Here is a 25,638-nt window from a genome sequence, read left to right as displayed (position 1 = left end):
CATGCGTATGCGTCCGTGCGCCTACCCCACTCATTAAAAATTATTGTAGAATGCAGAGTTTCATGGCGACGATGTGTTACAATAATCCATTTTCGTCTCGTGTTATAAAACACAAAAGAAGACAACAGCAACAGAGGCAATCTCGTTTAAATAAGGATTTAAGAAAATACGTATTTCCAACATAGCAGTAGTCAGTGTCAGTGCGTTAATTTGGAAATTATGCGACGACAGTAAGTAAGCAGACGATGTTGCTGTTCACGACTCTCGCTGCCGAAGCACGTGTGAGCCGCTTAGTAATACATTTCGCTTTGATTACATCCACCTTGTTCTAAGGCTGGAGAGACTTTAAATATATATTGCTACACGTTAATTTTTTTTTTTTTTTTTTTTTTACAATATAGATATTGTTTTGCTCACCGAGTAGTTTAAATCAGATTTACTCATAAAATTAAATGTTTCGAAGTTTTATGATGTAAATTTTAAGAAATTAATTATTCTTTGAAATATATATATATATATATATATATATATATATATATATATATATATATATATATATATATTTCTGACTAAAGTAAATCTTGTGAAACATGCCTATCTAAGATGAAAGTGGGCTAATAGATATTTAAATTTGACACCAGACAACTCCTATAAATTTGACAACTCTTGTTTGCCCATATTTATTTAAAGTAAACATTCGTGTAAATTTACAATAGATGAACACCAAAAATGACTTATCAAAAATGAACCATCAACATTGATTCGTCTGTTTAGTTGCAACCCACTGACGTGAGTTCTACTCTCTTGATAAATGCTCACTTTAGGAAGTGTTTATTTTGTACAAAAAGTTTCCACTAAATGCACTAAGTATTTTATTTTATACTAAGTGTGCTCTCACAAAGTGGGTTTTGATTCGAAACATTGACGAACAATACTGGCAAGCAAGTGTCAGAGATACTTAGAATACCGCAGGAGCGGAGGCGTGTGATCTTTGAAGTTATTTTCACTTTCTAAAAGAGCGTAGAATAAAGTGTCCAAGAACATTTACTACCTCTAAAAATCATACTGTTTACAGAGGCCTTTGTTAACATATTTTTATTGCCATTTTTCATCACAAGCACATTCTAGCGTTGTTAATAATGTTAAATACGTTTTAGTATCGAATTACGATATGTTTAAAATTATATTTATACACTCAGTATTTGATTTCTTTTTACAGAAAATTATTTTATATAAATAACACTTTCATTATGAGTAAAGCATTTTACCTATTTTCATTTTAGAATCGTTCTGCAAAACCTAAATTTTAAGTCGTTACAAATTTAAAAGTTATCGGAACTACAACTGAGCAATGAACGCTTTAAGAACATTGATTATTTCAAATCATGACATTTCGAAGTTTCCTAACAGAACTTTGGTATTTCTTTTACCTTACAGAAAAAGTAACATGTATTGTAAACAAAGAACGATCATACATAGGACTTTTTATTCTTTTGAAGTAGCGCGTAACTTTTTTTTTACTTTAAGGCCTAATTCTGTCTGTATGTTGACTTCTTTTTGGTAAATATAATATTATAATAATGTATAATGGAAATCTAAACATATGCTTATATTGTCTAATTTATCCCGATGTTCTAACAATCGTTAAGCTTCCTTATTTGGAAGTATAACTGTCAGTGACAGTACTACTATACAATTGCTTACAATAGTTATGTTTTGAAAGTAACAATCTTTCTTTATTACATTTGTTCAGATACTGTATAACACTATTTTATTTTATATAGTCAAACTTACAATGTATTTATAAACACTCGATGTATTGAAGATATATTTATTTCGTTGTTTTTAAACCAATAAAACGCTTACATTGACTTAAGACTTGATACATCTCATTTTATTTTAAAATTAATTTCTTTTAATTTAAAATTATACATTTAAGAAGAAATGTTTTCATTTTAGTTGTAGTTTTCGACTACGTCAGTATGAATGAGTCATTTAAATGTCGTAATACAGACTGAATCAATGTAATGAACTCTTTAAGTTGTTTCTTATAGCTGTGAATAAGGTTAACCCATAGAATATTCCTACGTTTTCTAATTAAAGCCGGTGGCAGCGATTGCTTTGATCTTTACTTTGCAATTATTAATAAATCGTAAGGCTTTCTTGAATTACGGAATGAATCATATGTTAAAGTAATTTTTGAAAATATATGTTTATTTAAGAAACAAATCTCAAGGTTCGTCATTCGTCTTATTTGAAAATTTGTTTTGGTCTACGAAATCGTTGAAGTTATTTTTAAATGCAAATAACCTTAAACATCAAAGTATTAATATAATAAAATAATTTAAAATTAACTACAAATTATTCATATTGTAAGAAGTTTAAAAATTTAGAGAATAAAGAATTTCAAATATTTATTTAATAGCTGAGAATAAAATATGCTTGTAACAAATGTTCACAACACATTTATTAAACTTGTAATGTAAATAAAATTAATTTTAAATGATCTTCGCAGAACAGAAATAATATAGCGCTTATTTGTGTTACAAAACTGAACAAGAAGACCATCAAAATGATTTCTCAATAAAACCGTTATTCTTATAAAAAGAATTTTTATAGCAATTGTTTTTATTATTTATTGATACAATATTAAGAAAATCAGTTTGTAACCAGAATACATTTTTAACATGTAACTTTTGTTAGTTACATTAAAATAATAAAAGGACAAACTTTAATTTACTTTTCATGTATTTATTTTACAAATTTATGTTACCTTTTGACATTTCAACAAAACTTTTTTTTTTTTTTTTTTTTGCTGGGAAGCTCTTTTACCTAGTATATGAACGTCCTATTATCTTCTAAACAGCGCTTGTTTATCAAAGTTGTGAAGCAGCTACAAAGATATATCTACATACAAGTACAGTGAAACCTCTACTAACGGACACCTCTGTAAAGCGGACACCTCTCATAACGGACATATTTTGTAATCCCCAAACACTGTAATAGGAAAAACCATGTTGACAAACCTCTCTAAGGCGGACACTCTCTAGTACGGACACGGACAATCTTTTCTGTATTTTATAGGTATTATTTACGTCCATATTACGGACACTTTCTCTAGAAACAAGTTGAAAAGTACAGAAAAAGTACATTTTCAGTAATACATACATTTATCACCAAGGAAGAATTGTAATAACATCTTTCCTCGTCAACTGGCTGTTCAGAAACTGATGAAGCGTCTTAATTTAACAACCACCTCATATCCTTTGCTTGCATTCCACTCCCACCCAACCTGTTTTAGAATCAAAAGTGATTGACAGTTGCCTGCCATTTGGGATGACACGTCATTCTACTATTCCGCTGGAATCAAGCAGAAGACATGTTTGGTATTTCTGTCCGCGTATTCGCATATTGTCTTAGTGCCTCTATTTGTAGAAGGAAATCTTTTTAAGTCATTCTGCATCGAATAAGCAATAAGGTGTAAGTTGTGAGCTTTCGAAATGCCACGAGAAGCGCTAATGTTAAAATCGAATTGATTGAATTTTCGAAGAATACTGAGGTGTGCGAAGGATAGCTAAAAATTTTTGTATCGGTAAAACACAAGCACCTTAGATAATATAAACCCAAGACAAGTTAATAAAGTTGTGGGGTGAAAATGAAATTGAAAAGTGTCTCATTGCTTTGAACAAAGTTGGTGTGCAAGTGAATGGTTTTGTAGAATGCGGAATGAAAAAAAAAAAAAAATCTGTGTTAGGGTCCTTGTTAAAAGTTAAGGATTTGGAAGTAGCAACAGAAATGGATGTTTCAGATTTCAAGGTCTCGAACGAGTGGTTAGAGAAGTTTCGAATTAGACCATTTTTTTTTTTCAAAGCGATTTGTGGAGAATTCGCAGATTTCGACATGCCCACAGTCAAGGAACGGTTTGATAAATTACCTTCAATAGTTTGTAATTATATATCACGTTGTTTACTAATTTACGTAAGAAAATATCGAAACCTCTCTAAGACGGACACCTTTCTATAGCGGACAATTTTTCATTCCCCGCGACTGTCCGCTTTAGAGAGGTTTCACTGTACTTAATAAGAAAATATATCATACATTTGGGTTATATTCAACAGTTTGCAGAATCAGCCATTTAGTTACATATGCCTTGAGTAAAATTACAAATTTCTTTTTATTAAAAAACAAACAAAAAAAAAAAAAAACTGGTTGCACTTTTAATTCTTTAAGTTAGAAACAACACAAGTATGCAATCATCACCTTCCGTTACTTATATTTAAGGATTATTTTTATTACTTGACTTTTCGCATACCGGTACACTATTTGTCATAAACAATTTCTTACAGATAATAAAAGTTCCTTATTTATACATTTTAAAACCCGAAACAGTTAATATTTTCATTCTTTTATTCTTTCAATGATTAACGCTTTTGATATATTTTTTTTTTTACGTAACTGAGCTGGAAACATTTGCAAATGCGTTTACATTATTAAAAGATGGTTTTACTGGTTACAACTCTGTATGCCATATCGAAAAGTACTTTTGAAAGCAGTAATATTTGCTGAATTATTATTCAAGTTCCTACAGTAATAAATTAAAATAAACGTGTCTTTGCCTTAACCTTTGAATCATCAGAAGCTTATCTTCTTAGTTTTTTGATAATATCTTTTGTTTTGTTTATATGTGATGTTTCTTAATATTTACTTTCGATTGATTCCTTCTTTTCCCCGAGTCACACGAATTCCGGTTCCGTTATGCATGGTTCATCGCGGTTCTAGTGAAGTGACATGTTGTACTTTATTGCTAGATTCTGTAAATTTTCTTATTTCCGAGACTAAATTAAGCTTCTTTCTTAATACAATGTGAAAGTTTCGTTATTCTAAATCGTATTTTGCAGCTTTCTTTTTTAACTCACTAGGAATGAGTTCAAAGTTGAATTTTGAATCTGAGGACAACCTATATATTTTCTAAAAGGGTTTCTTGAGAAAGTTCCAAAACAGGTTTCAATTCCTTGCCCTGAAGTGACCACACCCGTTCAGGGTTGGAAATATATAGAACAACTTGACCTGTATGTCTTATATATCAAAGTGTTCCACATGACTAGTAGATTAAGAATATAATGTGTACTACCCAAATATATCTTGTATCAACGAAATAAAACAAAATGAATGATGATTTCACTATAAATATCCTATATTAGTGGACCTGTAAAGTTGAGTGAAATATTTCAATAATATCCAGTTAACAACAAGTCATTTGGTATCACAACTAATGTGATTCATTGTTATGGGTAGTTGTGACACGTTCGGTGTACATATTTCAATTTCTGTATTTTCCTCTATTTAACCTTATATACTTTGTCAGATCAATACGTTAGTTATAAATTCGTTAACTGATCATGTAAACGAATTGTTTGATAGGTCACGCAATATAAAAACCTTCAATAGATTTTGAGTTACTAATTAGGAAAAACTAGTCGAGGTGGTAATTTGAGCTCATTTACTCAATTCGAACAGCTCTTTCTTTGTAGCTATATAAACCGATTGGTCATCCTTCAGGGTTTAATCCCTCTAGTCACAAAGGTCGGGTAGCAGTGGCGGCGATTGGACGTTAAAAGTGTGGGGGGGGGGGCAAGAATAATATGAATATTTGTATATCAATGTTAATATACAAATTTCCCTGGTTGAAACTATATACATTAATAGGCCATTTCAGAAAAGTGGGGGGGCAACTGCCCCCCTTTGCCCCCCCAATCGCCGCTCATGAATGAGAGGGAAGAAGGCTCTGGCTGCATGATGTTTGCCGGAGCTTGGCTTTAGTTTGTGACTATGTGTGGGAGTCATGTAACTCATATGTTACGGTCCTGACAAGAAATGAAATTAAATTAAAGGAGGTGGGCGGATAAGGGCCATTTTTCGCCCATCAGACAACGGAAAAATGAAGTGTCCGATTCCGACAAGTTTGCAATGTATTTGTATACTAGAAGATATGTTGCATATGTAAAAATAATAGATACGTGATAAAGAAAATAGTAAGTCATAGAAATGAGTGCCCAAAAAGAGTCCGTTTTAGCGTTTTGCGACATTTTGGTAATGTTTGCTGTCTTTGATGGATGCTTATAGGAAGAAGGAGTCGATGAACCAAAATAAATCTGACTCGTCATAATATAACGCTGTGTAACCTTTGATATGAGTACTAACTGATTTTGGTTCAGTGTGTCCTTCTACCAATTAGAGAACAAAATGTATTGCGCGAGAGTATAGAGCGATGCATACCGTTTATACGCTGTAATGTACGAGTTCAACTGGACCCTCCAGCTCTGATGTAAGTTACCGATTGTGACTGAAAATACATGCTCAGCATGTCAATAAAATATATAAAGAAAATGTATTGTTTGCGCGGATATGTGTGTGGGGCAGCAAAAATAGAGACAGCACGTTATGGAGTATTGAGAAGGCGTGTCATTTCCGAAAGTGGTATGAGTAAAAGTCGAGCAGGAAAACCAGTCGCAGAATAGCATGAAATTCTGCAATATATATACATATCGAAGAATCATACATACCACGCGTCAATGAAGTACCGATGGGAAGTCATTGATACGTTATATTGCAATACTGTGGGAAAGATGAAAAACAACGACCAACAATAGTTACCTGATGTCTTCGATCCTTACACTCACGAGCATTTAAGTGACAAAGGTATGTACTCTCTGTACATACATCATGACGATGCTTCTGTTCTCCGAGTTCACTGGTACTGTCAATGTAAGGTAAGCACACGGGGCGTTGGATGTTGTGGGCATGTTGCTTCCTTACTATGGTTTCTGGCTTACTGGCGCCACAATTCCACCGCAGTTAAGAAACCAAGTCTAGAATATACTCATACACTACAAGATATCGCCGCTACGCGATGGTCCAGTGGCGATTCGGATAACGACAGCAAGCACGATGCCTAATCTGCAAACTAGCTACAAGTGTCTCCAGCTATCTGATTATTATCTATGCTTGATTATTTCCGATGTAATATATTGATCTCATAGTCGTAGTAGATTTTATTCTTCTTATTCTTGCCGTTAGTATTCTATTTACTATTGCTTTCTCGGATTACAACTCATGACATTAGTGTTTACGTTCTTCATTAACACACGACTTACGTCTCTGTTTATTTTTTTAATTTTTTTTACCTCTCCCTTATAGCGTTTTCCATCAAAATATATTTGTTTTCTTATTTTTATGAAGTATACTATTGGAAACCATGCATTTCACATCTCGGGCCTGATGGGCGAAAAATGGCCCTTATCAGCCCACCTCCTTTTTGAGTTTTACGTCCCACGATTATGCCGGTTAGGATAAAGGAGATGGCGATTATGAGAAACGAATGAAATAACGGAATGAAGAAAGTGGGAGGAAACGAGAGAGCCCCGAGAAAACTCACGCACAACAATTTTAGATACTATTAAGAAGAGGAAGAGAAACTGGTTGGGACATTGGATAAGAAGAAATTTATAATGAGGGATGTGCTAGAGGGTATGGTGAAAGGAAAGAGAGGTTGGGGCGAAGGAGACCATAATTAATAGACGATATCAAAACAGAAAAATCATATTGAAAACGAAGAGGTTAGCTGGAGACAGTGGCATAGGTATTATGTCATCAGAATACCTATGATGCTGATGATAACATAAGATCTGTTCTTTATATGTCGAAAATTGTTCTTTTTGAACTACGATTCTTCCTCAATACTATTATTTTCTACATTGATTTACTTTAATAAATAAATAAATGACAAGATTCAAAATACTTTTAATTCGATTTTAGTGTTTTTTTTGAGATTCATTTCATATAAATCTTTTATTTAATGATTGCTTTCGAGGATCATACAACGAAGATTTACAATAAGAGATCATAAGTGTACTTCTAAAATGGATAGCGTTTTTAGTTATGTAGAGTTATAATTAGGAATCGGTTATTCAGGTGGTGATCATGTGGCTATTATGTTTTATAGACAGTTAATAAGTTGCATTACTGTATTAATGTTATTGTATTATGTATTGTGTGTAATATTTGTTATTGTATTATGTATTGTGTGTAATATTTGTTATTGTATTATGTATTTTGTGTAATATTTGTTATTGTATTATGTATTGTGTTTAATATTTGTTACTAAATTTGTCATGAGTGTTTTTTTTTCGTGTATTTATGTTTAGTGTTCACACAATTTTTGTATGTTTTAGAATGAGTATTTTTGAGGGAAGTATTCAACATTTGGTGGATATTCCAAATGAATTATACTCATGTACGAAGTTAAAGTTGTTTAGAGATTCACGGATTTCAATTTCTTATTCCAAAATAAGCATCTATTTCTGATACTAACGAGATATAAACCTAATCCACAATACAAAAAGATCAGGAAAACTAGTTAAGACACTATTTGTCAATATACTTTACAAAAATCATTTTAAAATTTCATAAACATAATTGGATTCGTTGAAGATAATGGTGATAAGTGATTTTAAGTGCAGTTACGAAGCGTGTACAAGGAAAGTGCTGTGCATTCATTCCAACCATGAAGTTTAATTTTAACTTTTACGTTACGAAAATAAATAATCAATTTTTTCCCGCTTAGTAACTTGTAAAGTATTGCGTGAAGTTTCAGAAGAAAATGTTAAGTCATTATTATAATGTAAAAATTAATATTAAGATTCATGGATAGAATTTTTGCCATAGACATGTGTAGCTCACGTGCTTAAGAACTTAAAATATTATAGTACCAAGTATAGGAAGAGAAAACAGAAAAACTTTTCCGCTAAAATTGTCACAAACTTTTGATGCAGAGATCCCCCTAATAGCTGTTTAAAATGCCATATTAGTGCGAAGCCAGGAATGTTGTAGAAACAGGTGTTTGCGAAATAATACTTGTTTATTGAACCCAAAGAAAGAACAAATTTAGGTTTCAATATTTTATAAGCAATGCAAATCAAGCTGCTTGCAAAGAAAGAAATATCGATGCTTGAGATCTCTATATTATACACAGTCATTTCGTCCTTATGATAGTGACCTGGACCTACCTTCTCTAGACTGTAAAGCATCTTTTCCACCGCCTATCATATTCAACATGATGGCTGTGATTATGTAGAAGTGTACAATATTGAAGAAGGTTTCTATTCAGTACAGGTTGATCTCGTTTATGCCACTTGTCCTTGCATACTCTTCACGGTCTCCTTTTATTTTAATATAAGCAATGTGGGAATATAAGTTACTTAGGATGTCATGTGATACACGCTTCAAATGTGTGTGTCTATATTAAAACGTAGTGATCGAAGGTCCATGCTCTGAAATCAATGCACACCACCGAACGGTAAATTACATGCAAACGTCTGTATAAAAACTACCTAACGGATGATAAATGGCATGATGTCATCATCTTAGATGAGCCATGGGTCTGTTTGACCAGGTCAAACCAGATGTGGGCGATTTTCTACCGTCCTATCGGTGGAAAGAAGCACAATGAACTCTCATGTATAACGAAAGATTCCTCAAAGGGTTTATGGTAGTGACAGGTATCTGTACCATGGGTAAGCTTCATATACCCAAAGTGGTATCTAATATGAAGATAAATGCTGCTTACTGTATACAGCACATCTTAAATTTCATATACCGCAAACATGCCTCTTTTACATGGTAATGAGAAGACTGCCATAATCCACATTCACCAGACAAGGCAAGTAAGCACAGGGGCGTAAATAAGAACCCCGCAGACCCCGCATTGCGGGGGACCCAAGCCATCAGTGGGCCCCAAATCGTGAAGTGGGACATAGAGAAGGGGCCCCACTCCAAGCTGTTTGCGGGGAGGCCCCCAGGCCTTTAGTTACGCCACTGAGTAGTCACGCCTCCAAAACCAGTATCAAGGTATTCCATATAGAAATTTCCCTGTTTAATCGCCAGATGCATCGCCCAGAGACTTGTATCTTTGGTCTCTTTAAACGGAACAAGTCAAAACATTGAGACACAACACTTGAGGAACTCTGGAAAGTGTGCAAGGACGACTAGACTAAACTATATTAGGGTGAACTGAGTGGAAGCCTCTTTTAGTACATGCTCCAATTCGTACAATTGTTCATCGCCAGAGCCACCATATTCAACATGATTGATTATGGAAAAAGGGCTTTACAGCCTACGACAGGCGAGTGTAATTCACTACAGTTAGGATGGAACGACCTTCTGTATATTTATCACATTATGGTAGACAGCGATATGAAATGGAACCACAAGTCTACACGCATTAATCTAGATAAAAGAAAATCTGTATGAATGGTATGTGTACTTACACTGATCACATTATGAAACTTCCTCGGTTGAAATTCCCAATACAAAACCAATAAGAATATGACGTAAGTCAGTGTGAATTCAAATCGTTAAGAATAAAAGTTGTCAAAAAGTAGTCAACTTTAACCAAGAAAGTAAATATTAGAACGATTGAAAGTCAGAGTACAAGAATTTATTAGAAATGAAAATCAGAGTACTAGTAAATATTAGAAAGGTTGAAAGTCACAGTACAAGTAAGTATTAGAAAGGTTGAAAGTCACAGTACAAGTAAATATTAGAAAACTTGAAAGTCACAGTACAAGTAAATATTAGAAAGGTTGAAAGTCACAGTACAAGTAAATATTAGAAAAGTTGAAAGTCACTGTACAGTCACGACCAAAATCAAGGAAATGCTGTGTTACTTAGGAAACTTAGCTGACACATGATTGGAAATATTTACTTGACTCTCCTTTTCATGCATCAATATTTTCAATTACTGGAATTTTCGATGAAGGCTTTCATCTTCTTCGGCAGCGTTTTCCAACACATCAACTTACCTCTTTTAATCACAAATTTCATGACATTCACGTATTTTTGAGATACTTACCGTTATGGCTTACATGTACTGAACAGTGACCTCCTTAATAATAATAATAATGGTAATAATAATAATAATAATAATAATAATAATATACTTTCATTAAGAACGTTACAATTAAGTATATTTAAACGGTACAAAATATCTCAAAAATATGTGAAATGCCATGAGATGTGATAAAGAGTAGCAATTGAGGAACAATTATGAAGAACACCGCTGAAGAAGATGAAAATCTTCATCGAAAATATTCGAGTGTTGACGTTTAAATAAATGAATCTCCAAATATTCGTGTGAACACTGTCTTATTATTCTGTTCTAATAATAAGATAGTATTTATCATTTGTAAAATGCCTCATAGACTTTAGAAACATTACGTACGGATAAAATAAAATAATTTAAAATTCAATCTTCAGTACTTAGAGACAAACTTTCACCCTCACATTTCTGATTTTCGTCAAAATTGGTATTCCCAGTTGCAGATCTCAGTGTGAAGTTATTTAATGTAGGAAGTTAAATTCTTGGCTAAACAGAAAGAATTAATAGTCTGAAAATGAATGGGACAAGTTTAGTTGAATAAAATATTCTAAGGCAGAAAGTGAATACAGGGTGTCTCAAAAGTCCCCTGACAGAGTAACTCTGTTATTTTCAGAGTTACAACAAGATGTAAGAGGGGAAACCGTCTCCAAATATGATGTTTTCAATCTAAAGTGAAGGATTTTTTTAAAATCAGACGAGCAATTTGGGCTGTACACTCTTTATGCGCCCAATGTTAAATGAAAATGCAACGTTGCCATTTAGCTGGGCCCACAACCTAAAAGAATGAAGTTACTGTTTTTTACGCTAACGTGTCGATGGCCAGCCCCATTTCAAACATGCTCCCATTCACCATACCCTTACAAAATTTATCCACCTTGCAATCCAAAATCATCCACTTATCCACCTTTACAAAATTTATCAACGTTGCATTTTCACTTAACATTGGGCATATAAAAAGTGTACAGCCCAAACGGCTCGTCCGATTTAAAAAGTTCCTTCACTTTAGGTTGAAAACATCATATTTGGAGACAGTTTTCTCTTACATTTTGTTGTAACTCTGAGAATAACAGAGTGACCCTATGTCAGGGGACTTTTGAGACACTCTGTATAATCTTACAGTTATTATTACTATTTGCATATATCTTCCGCAAAAAGAACATTAAAATACGTAATTAAAATGTATGTCAGGATCAATTAACACAAAAGGAACTTAAGTTGAATATTTTTTTACATGAATATCTGATTTACAGTTTTCATCACGAATAGTAATAGCGTTACCCTTTAAAAGTACTGAATAAATATGACGAACAAGAATGCGTTCGTTAAGGAAAACTGAAAGTGTATGCTTCAAAATTGATACAAGAAAGCCACTCGTCACTTGCAACTTCCTTGGATCAATTTTATCTATTTATGAAAAAAAAAAGTCTCTTTTCAAAAAATTTTTAGATCCTATTATACTCCTAACAGGTAAGCTAAGATCAGTGGCGGCTAGTGATGGAAGTCACATCCGTAAAAGTACAATTTTATCTTTACAAGCTAAGGAAACAAAACATATTTAGTGTCCTTATTCCTGTATTCAAGTTAAGGAAAAAAACATATCGAATATCCATATTCCTGTATAAAAGCTAAGGGAAGCAAACGTATCTGTCTTTATTCCTATACACAAGTTAAGGGAAGAAAATATATAAAACGATAATAATGCCTGTTGTTCTGTATGGTTGCAAAATATGGTCGCTTACTCTGAGGGAAGAACGGAAAGTATTTGAGAACAAAATCCTGAGACGAATATTCGGACCCAAGAGAAATAGGAATCGGAAATGGCGGAAACTTCACAACGAGGAACTATATAATTTATACGGTTTACTGAACATTGTTAGGGTCATCAAATCTAGGAGGCTCAGGTGAGCAGGTCATGTAACCAGGATGGAAGAAAGTAGGGACACTTCCAAAGTTGTAACTGGAAGACCAATCGGAAAACGAACATTAGGAAGATGGGAGGATAGTATTAAAATGAATCTCGCAGAAATAGGAATACAAAGTAGAAACTGAATGCAGTTAGCTAAAGACAGAAGTCAGTGGAGAGCTTTTGTGAACGCGGCATTGAACCTCGGGTTTCATAGACCATAGAGTTAGTTAGTTAATTAGCTGCAAATCATTCGCTCTAGTTTTTTTTTTTTTTTTTTTTTTTTATCTTCTTGAAACTGTGGCTTTGTCGGTTATTTACTGTCTCGCTCCTAAAATCAACCATCTTCGAACATTTTTTTTTTGTTAGAACCTTTTTCTTCATTCCTACTTTTAGTTTCGGAAATAACTCCCAGAACAGTGATCCCACATTAAGTTCAATCTCAGTAGCCAGGCAAAGATACAATGATAAGGGATTGGGATCAAGTGCCTGAAAAACTGATTTTGTTTCTCTTTTTCTTAATCAGAAATGAATTTAACAATACAGGATGTTTCAAAACAACACCGATAACGTTTGGGAAGTGATTCCTGACACCAAGATAAAACAAGAAGTATAGACCAACCTGGGTTCACAAATGCTTCTTTTCGGAGCTATAGGCTGCCGAAAACATGAAAATATGAACTTTAAAGGTCCATAGCTCCAAAAACTATGTGACCTATCGTAGTCGGGTCAAGACTTTCTTGCTTTCTAGTGGTAGGCGGTATGTAAGTATTAGGAAGATGAATGTTAGACTAAGAGAAAGGGAATCAATTTGAGGAAGGATTAGCTAAAACTGTCATTTCGAAGAAAGAAAAAAAAAACATTATATAAAGTTGGAACTTAGTTCCAGACACTTTATGGAAATAGGGGAATTGGCTAGTACTACGTTTCAGGAACACCATATACACTTGACTTTGTAAGCTCTCATATTTATAAAGTTATCTTTTCCTCTTTCAAATTTTTAGGGCTATCGTTATGAGGAAGAGTTAAGATTTCTATGACCACACTTTCATTTTTAATTCCAACTTTATAGCAATACGTGAATGATTAGCTGACGTATACAATTTACTATTTCCTTCCTTTTTTTCAAGTTGAAATATAATCTTCTGGTCTAGTGTGTAATAGTAGTTACGATACCAAATTAAATCTCCAGTACATTTTTTAATACTAGAAGGATTTTTCCATAATTATTGTCACTTGAAAGCAAAAAATAGTTTTAATTTTTGCAAGACATTTATTACTTAAATTAAAAGAAATAGTTATATCGTATATTTACAAAGTGTAAACGAATCTTGTAGCCATTTTCTAAAAGCAAACCCCGCACCCTCATCAGCCTTTTTGAATTTCTTTTTTCTTCAAAAGAAAGTGAATTTCTGGGGTTAAAGAAGAAGTAGTTATTCGTGAACTGTGAAAGATTGAAGCATAATTTGTATTTGTGAAAAATATCATTAAAAAAAAAAAAAAAAAAAACTCCAGTACATTATCTTCCACAAATTTTGTCAGAAAAGTGAATTATACCATACTGTTGGGTAATTAATGAAATATTTATACAGGAAATATGAACAAAATTGCACGAGTTTTTAAAGAAAACTGTCCATAATACTTTCCTCACCAATAAGATACATTTTTTTCCGGGAGAAATTACTTAAATTAAAGAAAATTAAAGAATTATATTCATTCAAATAAAATTAGTATACTGTTTCTAAGAAAATCTTTCGGAAAAAAAAACTCATCCCAAATCCCAGCCAATAAACTACCGTTCTTATTACTTATCAATTTATTTTGTAAGAAATTGACTTTCCTGTTCCAGAGTTGCGATGGAATATTTATTTCTGAAATGTAAACCAAACCGACCGAGCATTCTTGGAAAAAGTTGCTCATAAAATCTTAACCGTACAAGGTAAAAATTTCTTCTGTTTTCTCAAAGAGAAATTGTATATCTATTATTATAGGGTTTGATAGTGTGTTCATAAAATACGAAATAAAATCTCCAGAACCGTTTTCGAGAAAATGATCCTAAATAGACTCATTCTTCGCCGTGTTATGTAGCTAAGAAATAATTATTTAAGAAATATGAAAAAAATATTTCTTTGTACAAAATCGTCTGGGTAAACTTAACTCTGTCAGTGAATTACCCTTTAAGACTTTCCAAGGGAAATTCCGTATCTGTTTCTGGTATAAAATGGTCTGGCCAAACTTAGCTTCACCAATAAATTGCCCTTTAAGATTTTCCAAGAGAAATTCCGTATCTATTTTTGGTAAAATGGTCTGGCCAAACTTAATTCCACTAGTAAATTACCCTTAAAGACTTTCTAAGAGGAATTCCGTATCTATTTTTGGTACAAAATTGTCTGAGCAAATTTAACTTTATCAGTAAATTACCCTGTAAGACATTTTAAGAGGAATTTTGTATCTATTTTTTTTTTACAAAATTGTCTGGGCCAACTTAACACCACCAGTAAATTACCCTTTCAGACTTTCCAAGAGAAATTCCGTATCTATTTGTGGTACAAAATGATCTGGTCAAACTTAACTTCAGCAGTAAATTACCCTTTAAGGCTTTCCAAGAGGAATTCCGTATCTATTTTTGGTACAAAATTGACTGGGCAAACTTAACTCTACCACTAATTAGCTTTTAAATTAAAGAGGAATTCCGTATCTATTATAGGATTGTTAATGAAATATTTAATTTTAGAATAGAAGAAAATTTCCTAAGATGTTTCCTAAAACAATGTTCGAGACAGACTTACCTTAGCAGTAAATTACATATTCTTTTTTTTTCGAACATAAAGACTCAGTCATATTGATGAGTTCTAATGAAAGACTTATTTTTCGACTGAACAAAATACCTTGAACTGTTTCGAGAAAATCGCTCGAAAAATATTACCCTCACCAATAAATTTCCACTTTCTACATTATTGTTATATGTATTTAGAGTTATATATACAAAAGCTGAAATATACCAGCTGGAAGCATTTGAAATGTGGTGTTGGCGCAGAATGCTGCGCATATCATGAACCGAAAGGAAAAGGAATGAAGACGTACTAAAGGAAGCTAATGAAGGACGACACATCATGAAGATAATAGAAAAAAGAAGAAACAGTATGCTGGGATATCTTATTCGGTACTCCAATTGGATCACCGTGCTGATAGAGAGAACGGCAGAAGCAGAACCAGGAACTGGAAAACCAACGATAGAATATCTAGATGCAGTTACGAACAAGAGACCTTATGAAAGTGTAAAAGAGCTCTCCCAAAGGAGAGAAAAGTTTTAAGATTTCCATGTTGCCCACCACCTATGGTTGAGGTGGGAAAGAAGAAGACAGGAGAGAATATCAGCAATAAAATATATCTTTTCGGGAAAAATTACTTAAATTATAAAATTATATGCATTCGAATAAAATTAGTGGTGCGTGGTATTTTAGGGTTGTTATTGAAACTCTAACTTATGAAACACAAAGGAACTTAAGTGAGTCGTTTCTTGAGAAAAATTGTGCTGAAAAAAATCATCCGCACGGACAAAAGACTTCTTGTGAATTCTTTTCCAAGAGAAATTACTATTACTATATTCTCTTACTCAGAACGAAATATTTATTTAAACAAAGTACAAACAAAATAGTAAGAGCGATTTTCAAGAAAATGGCTTTTTCTTCTGTTCAATAAACTAGATTTGTATTTGTGAGTAGGAAGAAAATTCAAGAAATATTCTAAATTATTCCATTAAAAAAAATTGAAGTTTTAAATGTTCTTAATTTAAAACAAAATGATCTAAATATGATAACACAGCCACACACACACACACAATAAAAGTTCTATGTACCGAATCCAGGGTATGGATTCGATATATTTTGTTACAGAATCCAAATTTCAAAACCGCAGGAAGATCAACCGTGTCAATTTTTTGGTATGGGCGACGAACTTAAGCAATTTTGGATAAGGAGGATACACGTGATACAGCTATGAAAAAAAAAAAAAAAAACTGCAGCGAATCACAGGGTATGAGTTCGATGTATTTTGTTACAGAATCCAAATTTCAAAACTCCGAGATAATTGACCGTGTCAGTTCGTTTTTATGGGCGAAAAACATGGAATTTGGATGGAAAGGTTACACGTAATACAGCCATATAAATAAATAAGTAAAAACGTAAGTTGTCTTCAATTGACCCCACTGTATACATTCGATGTATTTTGTTTATTTTATTTTATTTTATTTTATTTATATTTAATTTCTTTGTGTATGACTGTGTAATTAATGTGGCCTGTGAACTTGCGTACATAAACAGTATGGGAAGAAATAAACGGACAAAGATCCATCAAACATACTAAGAGGAATCATGAAATGGGTTAAAAATCTCGAATTCTCTTCCGTTTTTCTTTCACGGCTACAGAGTTTCTTTACTCTGAAGATAGAGGTTACTAATATTATATGTTCATTGTTCTTAGCTAATTTTCTAGTTCTCTTTGACATAATCTCTATCATATTGGGGTTGAAGTTATAATGAAAATTAATAATTTCTCTTTGTGTAACAATCAGAGTTTTGAGTTTTCATGTTCCAAGGAAGCACACAAAGTAGTCGTTTCGTTCATGGTATTGAAATAATTCAAAGATCTGTGAAAAATAATTCTTGCAGAGTGACCGAGAAGAATTGTTGTGAGGGAACTAAAATGGAAGTCCAGCTACTACTTATAAATTATTCTTTTTTGGGACTAAATCAGAATTATGTGCTTTCTTGACCCATAAGTTGTAGAAGAAGCAGGGGTGTAGCCAAGGGGGGGCCATCGGGGCCCGCCCCCCCAAATGGTTTCCTGCCCCCCCCCAAATGACCAACTTTTAAAACATCATAGTAAAATTATCTCGCTTCATTTATTTAAAAGTAACAAAGTTTATTGACAATTAATAATTTATGATAAAATAGTATGGAGAAATATTGTTTTTCTATACCGATCGAAAAATAGTATAGTATCTCTTCCTTATACCGATCGAAAAATAGGATACTTCATGTGACAGCAGATTACACAATTTACTGCGATTTATATTTGACAGTTTTAAGACAAACGTTTTAACAAGGTACTACAAATACAGCCATAAAACAAAGGTACTAAACTGATTTGTAAGTACAGTATATTTTATATGCTTTAACATGTTTTAAAAGACATAGAGGATGGAAAACTTGGTGAGAAACAATGCTTTCTTTCAATTTGGATTTCATTCGCTCTCTTTTATTTCTACTCAGTGTAATAAAATAATTCTGTTTTGTTTTCGTCACGAATAATAAATAAATATTTTTGTCAGGAAACCATAAAGAAATTAAGTGAAATTTCAAAGAAAATCAATCTTGTGTAGATAGGTTCTGTATACAAGGTCTTAAATTTAAATATAAAGGTAACCAGGAAAAGTTTTGTTGCTTTTTCACCCACCACCTTCGAACATCGATATACCAGCTAACCTGGAAGACAAAAATAGTCCCCATCAGCATCGACGACCTTCTGAAAACGTTCTGGAAGGCCATGGAATCCTTCGCGGTAGAACTTGGTGGGCCGTGAAACGAAGAAAGTATCAGGTGCATTTTGGACTTTTACTAGGGATTTGAACTGGCGTCCTCTAAGGTGATTCTCCAAAGAATGGAACAGGTGATAATCGGACGGTGCAATACCCGGAGAATATAGTGGTTGCAATATTGTTTCCCATCCAAGGCGGAAAATGGTGTCCTGAGTCATCCTAGCCACGTGGGACTTAGCGTTGTCCCGTAAACGAGGACCCATTTGCAATTCAGAAGTGATGGCTCCAGAGTTTTGAGTTTTTGTTCAGCACAGCTCAACTGCTGACAGTACACAGTTGAATTGATACTCTGACCAGCTGGTAGCAGTTCCCGATGCACGATGCACCAAACACACAGAAGGACCTTCTTTTGGTACAGTGCTGGTTTCTGCTGTTTTGAAATCGGTTCATGGGATGCTAACCAATGATGACGGCGCCGTGGAGCTTCGTATAGGACACATTTTTTATCACATGTCAACACCCTGTCCAGAAATGGCTCCGAAACAGTAAATAAACACAGGCGACTGCCGCGTTGCCTTCTGGCCCATAGTCAAAATATGAGAGACCCATCGACCCAACTTGTAATGCTTCACAAGTTGATGGATGTGCTGCCGAATGGTTTCACCACATACTGAATTGTAGTCCCAGTTCCTCTTTGTACATGTGTTGATCTTCTGGCACGTGGTGTTTTCGGGTGTTTCGTCATCGTTCTTAAACTTGTTAAACCATCGCTGCAATGTCCGCGTCGTCACAACACCCTCACCAAAGGCTTGGCATATCTTCTGTCCTGTTACAGCGGCGTTTGACCTCCATTTGAACTCGTTCAGCATACATGCTCTTATGACGCTCTGTGGATGTCCCATGTTCCCTCTGTCTTTATGCAAGTTCACGGTGTGTCTGAATTGCCACAACCAGGTAGTATGTTGGATATACCCACACCAACAACTGACGTTCGCCTTATCTCCACTTGCATTCATCTTACAGTGTGAGGTCCAATTGAACACAGACCTCCACGAAAAGGGACAGAACTTTCTTGGTTACCTTTATAGTTATGCACAAAAGTATAGCGTTTGGTCCCGAGCAGTAGTTCTTGATTAACCATAATAAAAACTATATTGAATATAATTTATGGATAATAATAATAATAATAATAATAATAATAATAATAATAATAATAATAATAATAATAATAATAATAATAATAATAATAAGCTAAAATAGTGTTCTTAGTCTTCCAGAAGGAAACCAACATTTTCCCTTCTTTCAGGCCTCAAAAACATTAGCAGCAACACATTTTTTTTGGCTTTGTACATTGTAGCTGCCCCCCCTCAAAAACGACGGCCCCCCCCTACACAAACCTGCTGGCTACACCCCTGAGAAGAAGTGTAACGGATATACTTCGGAGAATGTGACTGACGATTTTTTTTTATCATGTCAGGAATTTTGATTTTATTTATAGTTTTATGTTTTACGTGGGGAAATCCGAAATTAAGTTTTCCCAAGCGACTGTGGACAGAGGTTGGCATGCTAGCGCAAAAATATCATGTGACATTAATGATTGAACGTACCTTTATTTTTCCAGGTAAGTACCACGTACATTGACACCGGTCTATAAGCTTCAAAAACTCTTCCAGGAAAAATTCAGTACTCTGTATACCGAAGAAGTGTCAAACAGCTGCCAAGTTTCACCGCTACTTCATCGATGGTGATACGCCGGTTGGCTTTAATCATGTCATCCGCTATCTGGGCATTTTCGTCTGTAGTGTCCGTGCACATCCTTTCAGGTTTCACTGTGTCCAGCACGTGCTGCTGCCCCTCACTGAATTGGCGACACGATCTCCGCACCATGTTTTTCGACATCACATCAGGCCCATAGACTTCCATGAGGCTGTTGTCGTCAATTTCTGCTCCCGATACGCTATGTGCCCATTCATAGCGGACAACCACTTGCACTTCCTTCTTTAACCACGACGTCAAAACACGCCTTATTCATAGCTATGAGGCTCAGACTTAGACACTTGTCTCTGCTTTGTGCAGGCGTTGCGACGCCATCTGCAGGCTCGTGGGCGAACAATACTCATTTGTGCCTGGATGTGTTGCGCCTGCAACACTGCTTTGTTTCCCGCATTGATGTTTGCTTTCGTGGGGAAAATAAAAGGGGAACTTATTTTCGGATTCCCTTCGTATTTTAATAAAGTCAAAAAAAGTAAAAACAGGACGAAGTGAGGTACATGTGACGTATTCTGGATACGTTGTTGAACTGCACCATTGTTTTGTACTTCTATAAGAGTGTATCGTTAGTTTATGTGATGGTAAACGAGATGGATCTAGTGTTTTCTAGATGGAGGCCAATGTGTATCATATGTTTCTTTCTCTACCATAAGATAATTTAAGCTACGCAAACTATATCTAATCTAACCCAAACTAAGTTAACCGAACCTAACAAATCAAAAAATAAATATGTTTTGTACAATCAATCACACTGACCTTTTTGACACAAACAACATCGTGACACTGTTTTATCAAGAAGTAATTATTATGTTGTTACTTATGTACTAGAAGTAGAGATATTTCATCATGCTATGTTTTTATTTCATATTTTGTGTATTTTAATGTAATTACAACTACGAATCACACTGTGCAGTGATTGCAATTTAGAAGTATGTGATTGAACAAATGAGAACCAGAAAGTATTAGTCCAAAAACACTTGTTCGAGATAATTACTACATTGAATTACTAGTAATTAGTGTGGAGTTTTGGGGCACCATAGAAACAATTGAAAAATTATAATTCTTTTACTAATTTCCTTCCTATTTTCTCTTAAATGATTTGTTCTAGGCGATATGAAAATATCTCACTTGATATAGATAAAATTCAATGAGGCCGTCAGAAGTACTTATCGAAAAATTATAATTCTATTACGATTTGCGTATACATACGGAGTACGGATATATGGCATAAAAACTATAGTGCGAAAAACACAAACCAAACTGTGCTAGGCGGCCACTAAAAAGCACGAATGCCGTCTAACCGCAGTCAGTGCAGGGCAAATCTGTGAGACCCGAGCGGAAGAGAGGGAATGCGTCCGAAGAGAGCATTCACGTTAGCGACAGTGGGTAGTGAAAACAAGTGAGTGTTGGCAATGATACGAGTTGCTTGTCATGGTTTCATACTAGTAGAAATCCATTTGTAAACATAAATACAGCCTCTGTACATTGTGCAGAAATACGCCGCTGGTGGAAAATAGTATCTGATACAGTTGTCTTTTATATGCACTTGCTTATTTTATCCACCGTAAATCACTTGTAATGATTTTACACTTGCAACCCTACACTCCTAAACCCATGACTTTGTATTTAATTTTAGCGCCTGCAGAAATTTGTTCTTTATAAATATGTCTTTTCATGCAAAGTATTGAATTTTTCTGTAAATCTTTCAAAATGTGTTCCAAAATAAATAAGAACCATAATTACTTGGTATCATTGTTGTGTCACTAAAAGTATACTTGACAGTTCCTTCTGTGACTTTGCATTTCAATGAATCAAAATTCAATATCGTATTGTAGAAATCATCTCGAAAACCTGTCTTTAGACCATTAACTTTTTTTTTCTCAGAGATTCAATCAAATTTCGACAGTACAGTGTAAATGTATGTTGAATATTATGTTACTTACAGATGAGATCGTCTTTGGAATCATCAGTGTTTGGAATTATGACTGCATCGTTCTGTACTTGAGCTCCCATTGATCGTAGAGCTTTACAGCATAATCTGCTCGGATCGTACTCAACGCAACAGCTCACTCCTCCCGATAATTGACCACCTCCTCCCACGTCTATTCCACCCCCTCCACCAATATCAATTTGTCCATTTCCCCCAACGTTGAGTGGCCAAGTAAATATGTTCTTTACAAGACCAATTGCAGCTGATCCCGCTGCGGCCAATAAACCAAAACATCTCACGTTATGGCTTTTGTCCTTTGCACCTGTGGGAAAGTTACAAACAAAATCATGTCCAAAATCAAAAGTCATTTCTTCTTTCAAAATTTGTGTTCCTGCGTGCCAGCCTTTTTAAATTGTAGTCCTTTCCAATTTGATGTCTTGACTTAGCATTAGCATGGTGAATATTATTCTTTTTTAGTTAACTTTCTCACATAGACTAAAAGTTTATTTCATTTTACTCTCAATTTTGATACCTTGAACTGAAATTTATTTATATTGATAGTTGTAAAATTACATTGGGACTTTAACCAAGTTTACAGTTATTTTTAATATTTCATTGACATTTTTAAAAACATTTGTACCTATTTTCTGCAAATGTTTTAATCCTCCGGTACATTATGGATTGCAAAACAATATTTTAATTTCTTTCTATCTACTTGCCATCTATTGCTTGAGAAAGTATTCTTAAAATGAACTTTAAAAATATAGCTAGTTTCTTAAGTTGGTTATTAGATCTTTCTTACTTTCTATTTACTTCCCTATCTTAGATTTATCTCTTGTTGACTACTTAATTTATGAAATTCTATCTACTAAATTTCTTCTATATTTTAAAAAAAAATATTTTAATGAATTCTTTCAGTTTACGTTTAAAGCATTTTATATCATTTAACTAATATACAGGATGTATCAAAACGGACTTTACAACGTTGAAATCCATATTGAATTATTCATTTATCTCACAGACATGGTTTCGGTGTCATTTTGTAGCAAAATACACCAAGTTTTGACTCACGTAGTACGCTAGCTCAGAAACAAACCACAGCAAGTGCTATCGGCAGTTTCACCAAAGATGGCTGCTTTTACTGGTCCAGAGAGTACTAGGTGTGTGTTTTGATTTGGAGTATCCAAGTCTGCGACGACTGTTAAACGTAATTTTCGTACAAAGTATGATAAATATTCTTCCGGTATTCTTACTATTTATCAGTGGCATAAATGTTTTATTGAAACTGGATGTTCCGGGTAAGACACAGCAGAACTTTAGGTCGTCCTCACACGTCTGAGGACGGTGTAGAGCAAGAGAGACAAAACTCTGTGAACAGATCTACAAAATCAACAATCCGGAGTGCTTCTCGACAGCCGGGTGACCCACACATGACAGTTGGGTGTGTGTTGAGAAAATTATTTGCATCTCAAACCATAGAAATTACAAATGGTGCAAGAATTAATAATAATAATAATAATAATAATAATAAAAATTGCTTGTAAGGAATTTTGTGTGGAAATTCTACAGAAATCGACTTCAGATTGGGTTTTGTGCCGTATCGTCAATAGAAGGCATATTGAACGTTTTTAGGTATAGGATAAAAAGAATTGATATATTTTGCTACAAAATTACACAAAAAACATGTCTGTAACCTAAATAAAAGAAATCAGTATGAGTTTTCAAAGTTGTAAAGTCCTTTTCGATACATGCTGTATTTATAAAAAGATTATTATGATAAAAAATTCTCCTCGCAGTTGTTCATAATAATTCTTACTTTTTATCCTGCAAGAAAATATTATTATTTATCATTATTGTTATTAACTTATAATAATTTCATATACTTCACCACAAAATAAAGTATTTTTCTTTAAAATTGTTCGTACTATCTTTCTAATATAATCCTGAAAATAGAATTACTATTTAATATTTTGATAATTTATTCAAGATAATTTTAAAAATTCGTCACGAAACTAAAATATGACTAGTTTTTTTTATTACAATTAGAAGTGTTGTACGAGAATTAAAATGTTCTGATTAAGTTCTATTATTCTAATTATTGATTAATATTACCGATATTCTACTATTGAATTGAATACTATTTTTCTAATTAAACATTACTATCTATTTTTTTAACTAATTAATTAAAAGTTATTAGTGTTATTCATTAGTAAACAGTTATGATAATTACATAAAATCAGATATCTTTCACATGAGGTTCACGTTATTGTTTTAATAACTTTTACAGAAATTACATTATTATTTATTTTATGATAACTATTCGTAGAATAATTTATACTTTATGTACAAAATACATTATCTACATACTGTGAGATTTACTTGTAATAATTTTCGCTTTTCAATAGATAGGAAAGGTTACTTTTAAAAACTCTATTGTAAGTTATAATGATTTATTAGTCACTGGATTAAGTGTTCTTCATTTTTGGAGCTTTCTATTGATAAGAAAATATATTTTTAAGCAAGACTATAGTGTCATGTATTAACCTTCAATTAATGTTTCATAATTCTTAATTTATATATATATATATATATATATATATATATATATATATATATATATATATATATATATATATATATATATTACTAATAAAACATTTTGTATCATTTAATTTTATCCATTTAGAACAAAGGCAGCATTGAATTCAAGAACTTTTATATTCCTGTTTAAAACATGATATAATAGTACTATTTAACGCCACTTTTACTCGTTTGATGATACTTAGTACTATCTTGAAGAGTATTTTGTTTTCCTAATCCGATATTTAAATCAAAGTACTTGATATAACGTAACTGCTTGATTTGTTTTAAAATACGTTCCCCAGGACTCTACCTAAAAAAAAAAAAAAAAACCGTGGCTTAACAGCCCATTTTGCCTATTTTGTGGGCGTAAGCCTGCTTCAGCGCCATCTGCTACCGACCGGCTAAAGTATGGCCAACAGTGGCGAGTACCTGGTCAGCGCGCTGCGACGCCCAGGCCCGTAGCCTGCCCAAAAATTTAGGGGGAGGGGCCGGTAGAAGTTGGGGGGACCCGACCAAATCATATTATACTTCATCACCATATTATAGTTCATTTGCAAGCCTACCATGAAACTTTTAGGGGGCAGCCAAAGTTTAGGTTGGGCCCGGTCCCCCTAGCCCCCCGTGAATACGGGCCTGGCGACGCCCTGTCCCTAATAGGCGCATCAGGAGCTTTCTACACCTATCAAGCAAACCCCACGTATCACTAAAAATTTAGATTTTTCAGAAATCTTATTATAAGCATCAAGCAAATCCCACATATCACTAAAATTTTAGATTTTTTCAGAAATCTTATTATAAGCATCAATCAAACCCCACATATCACTAAAATTTTAGATTTTTTCAGAAATCTTATTATAAGCATCAAGCAAACCCCACATATCACTAAAATTTTAGATTTTTTCAGAAATCTTATTATAAGCATCAAGCAAACCTCACATATCACTAAAATTTTAGATTTTTTTAGAAATCTTATTATA

The 25,638-nt window shown here is 33.6% G+C and overlaps 1 protein-coding gene across 2 annotated transcripts in view; it reads right to left on the bottom strand.

Moving 5' to 3' along the window:
* The window catches only part of LOC145689054 (uncharacterized), a 287,546-nt gene that overhangs the window by 64,900 nt on the left and 197,008 nt on the right, over positions 1-25,638 (bottom strand). Inside the window, exon 6 of one of the 2 annotated variants that reach the window (XM_081763184.1) lies at positions 22,092-22,400. The exons of the other annotated variant lie outside the window; for it this stretch is intronic. Coding sequence (XP_081619310.1) covers positions 22,092-22,400 — 309 coding nt within the window. The remainder of the gene's footprint in view (positions 1-22,091; positions 22,401-25,638) is intronic. 2 annotated transcript variants of the gene reach the window in all.

This window comes from Thermobia domestica, chromosome 7, assembly GCF_964235325.1.
Source record: "Thermobia domestica chromosome 7, izTheDome1.hap1.1, whole genome shotgun sequence".
Taxonomy (NCBI): domain Eukaryota; kingdom Metazoa; phylum Arthropoda; class Insecta; order Zygentoma; family Lepismatidae; genus Thermobia; species Thermobia domestica.
The sequence above is the reverse complement of the archived record's forward strand: the minus strand, read 5'-3'. Positions and strand labels throughout refer to the sequence as shown.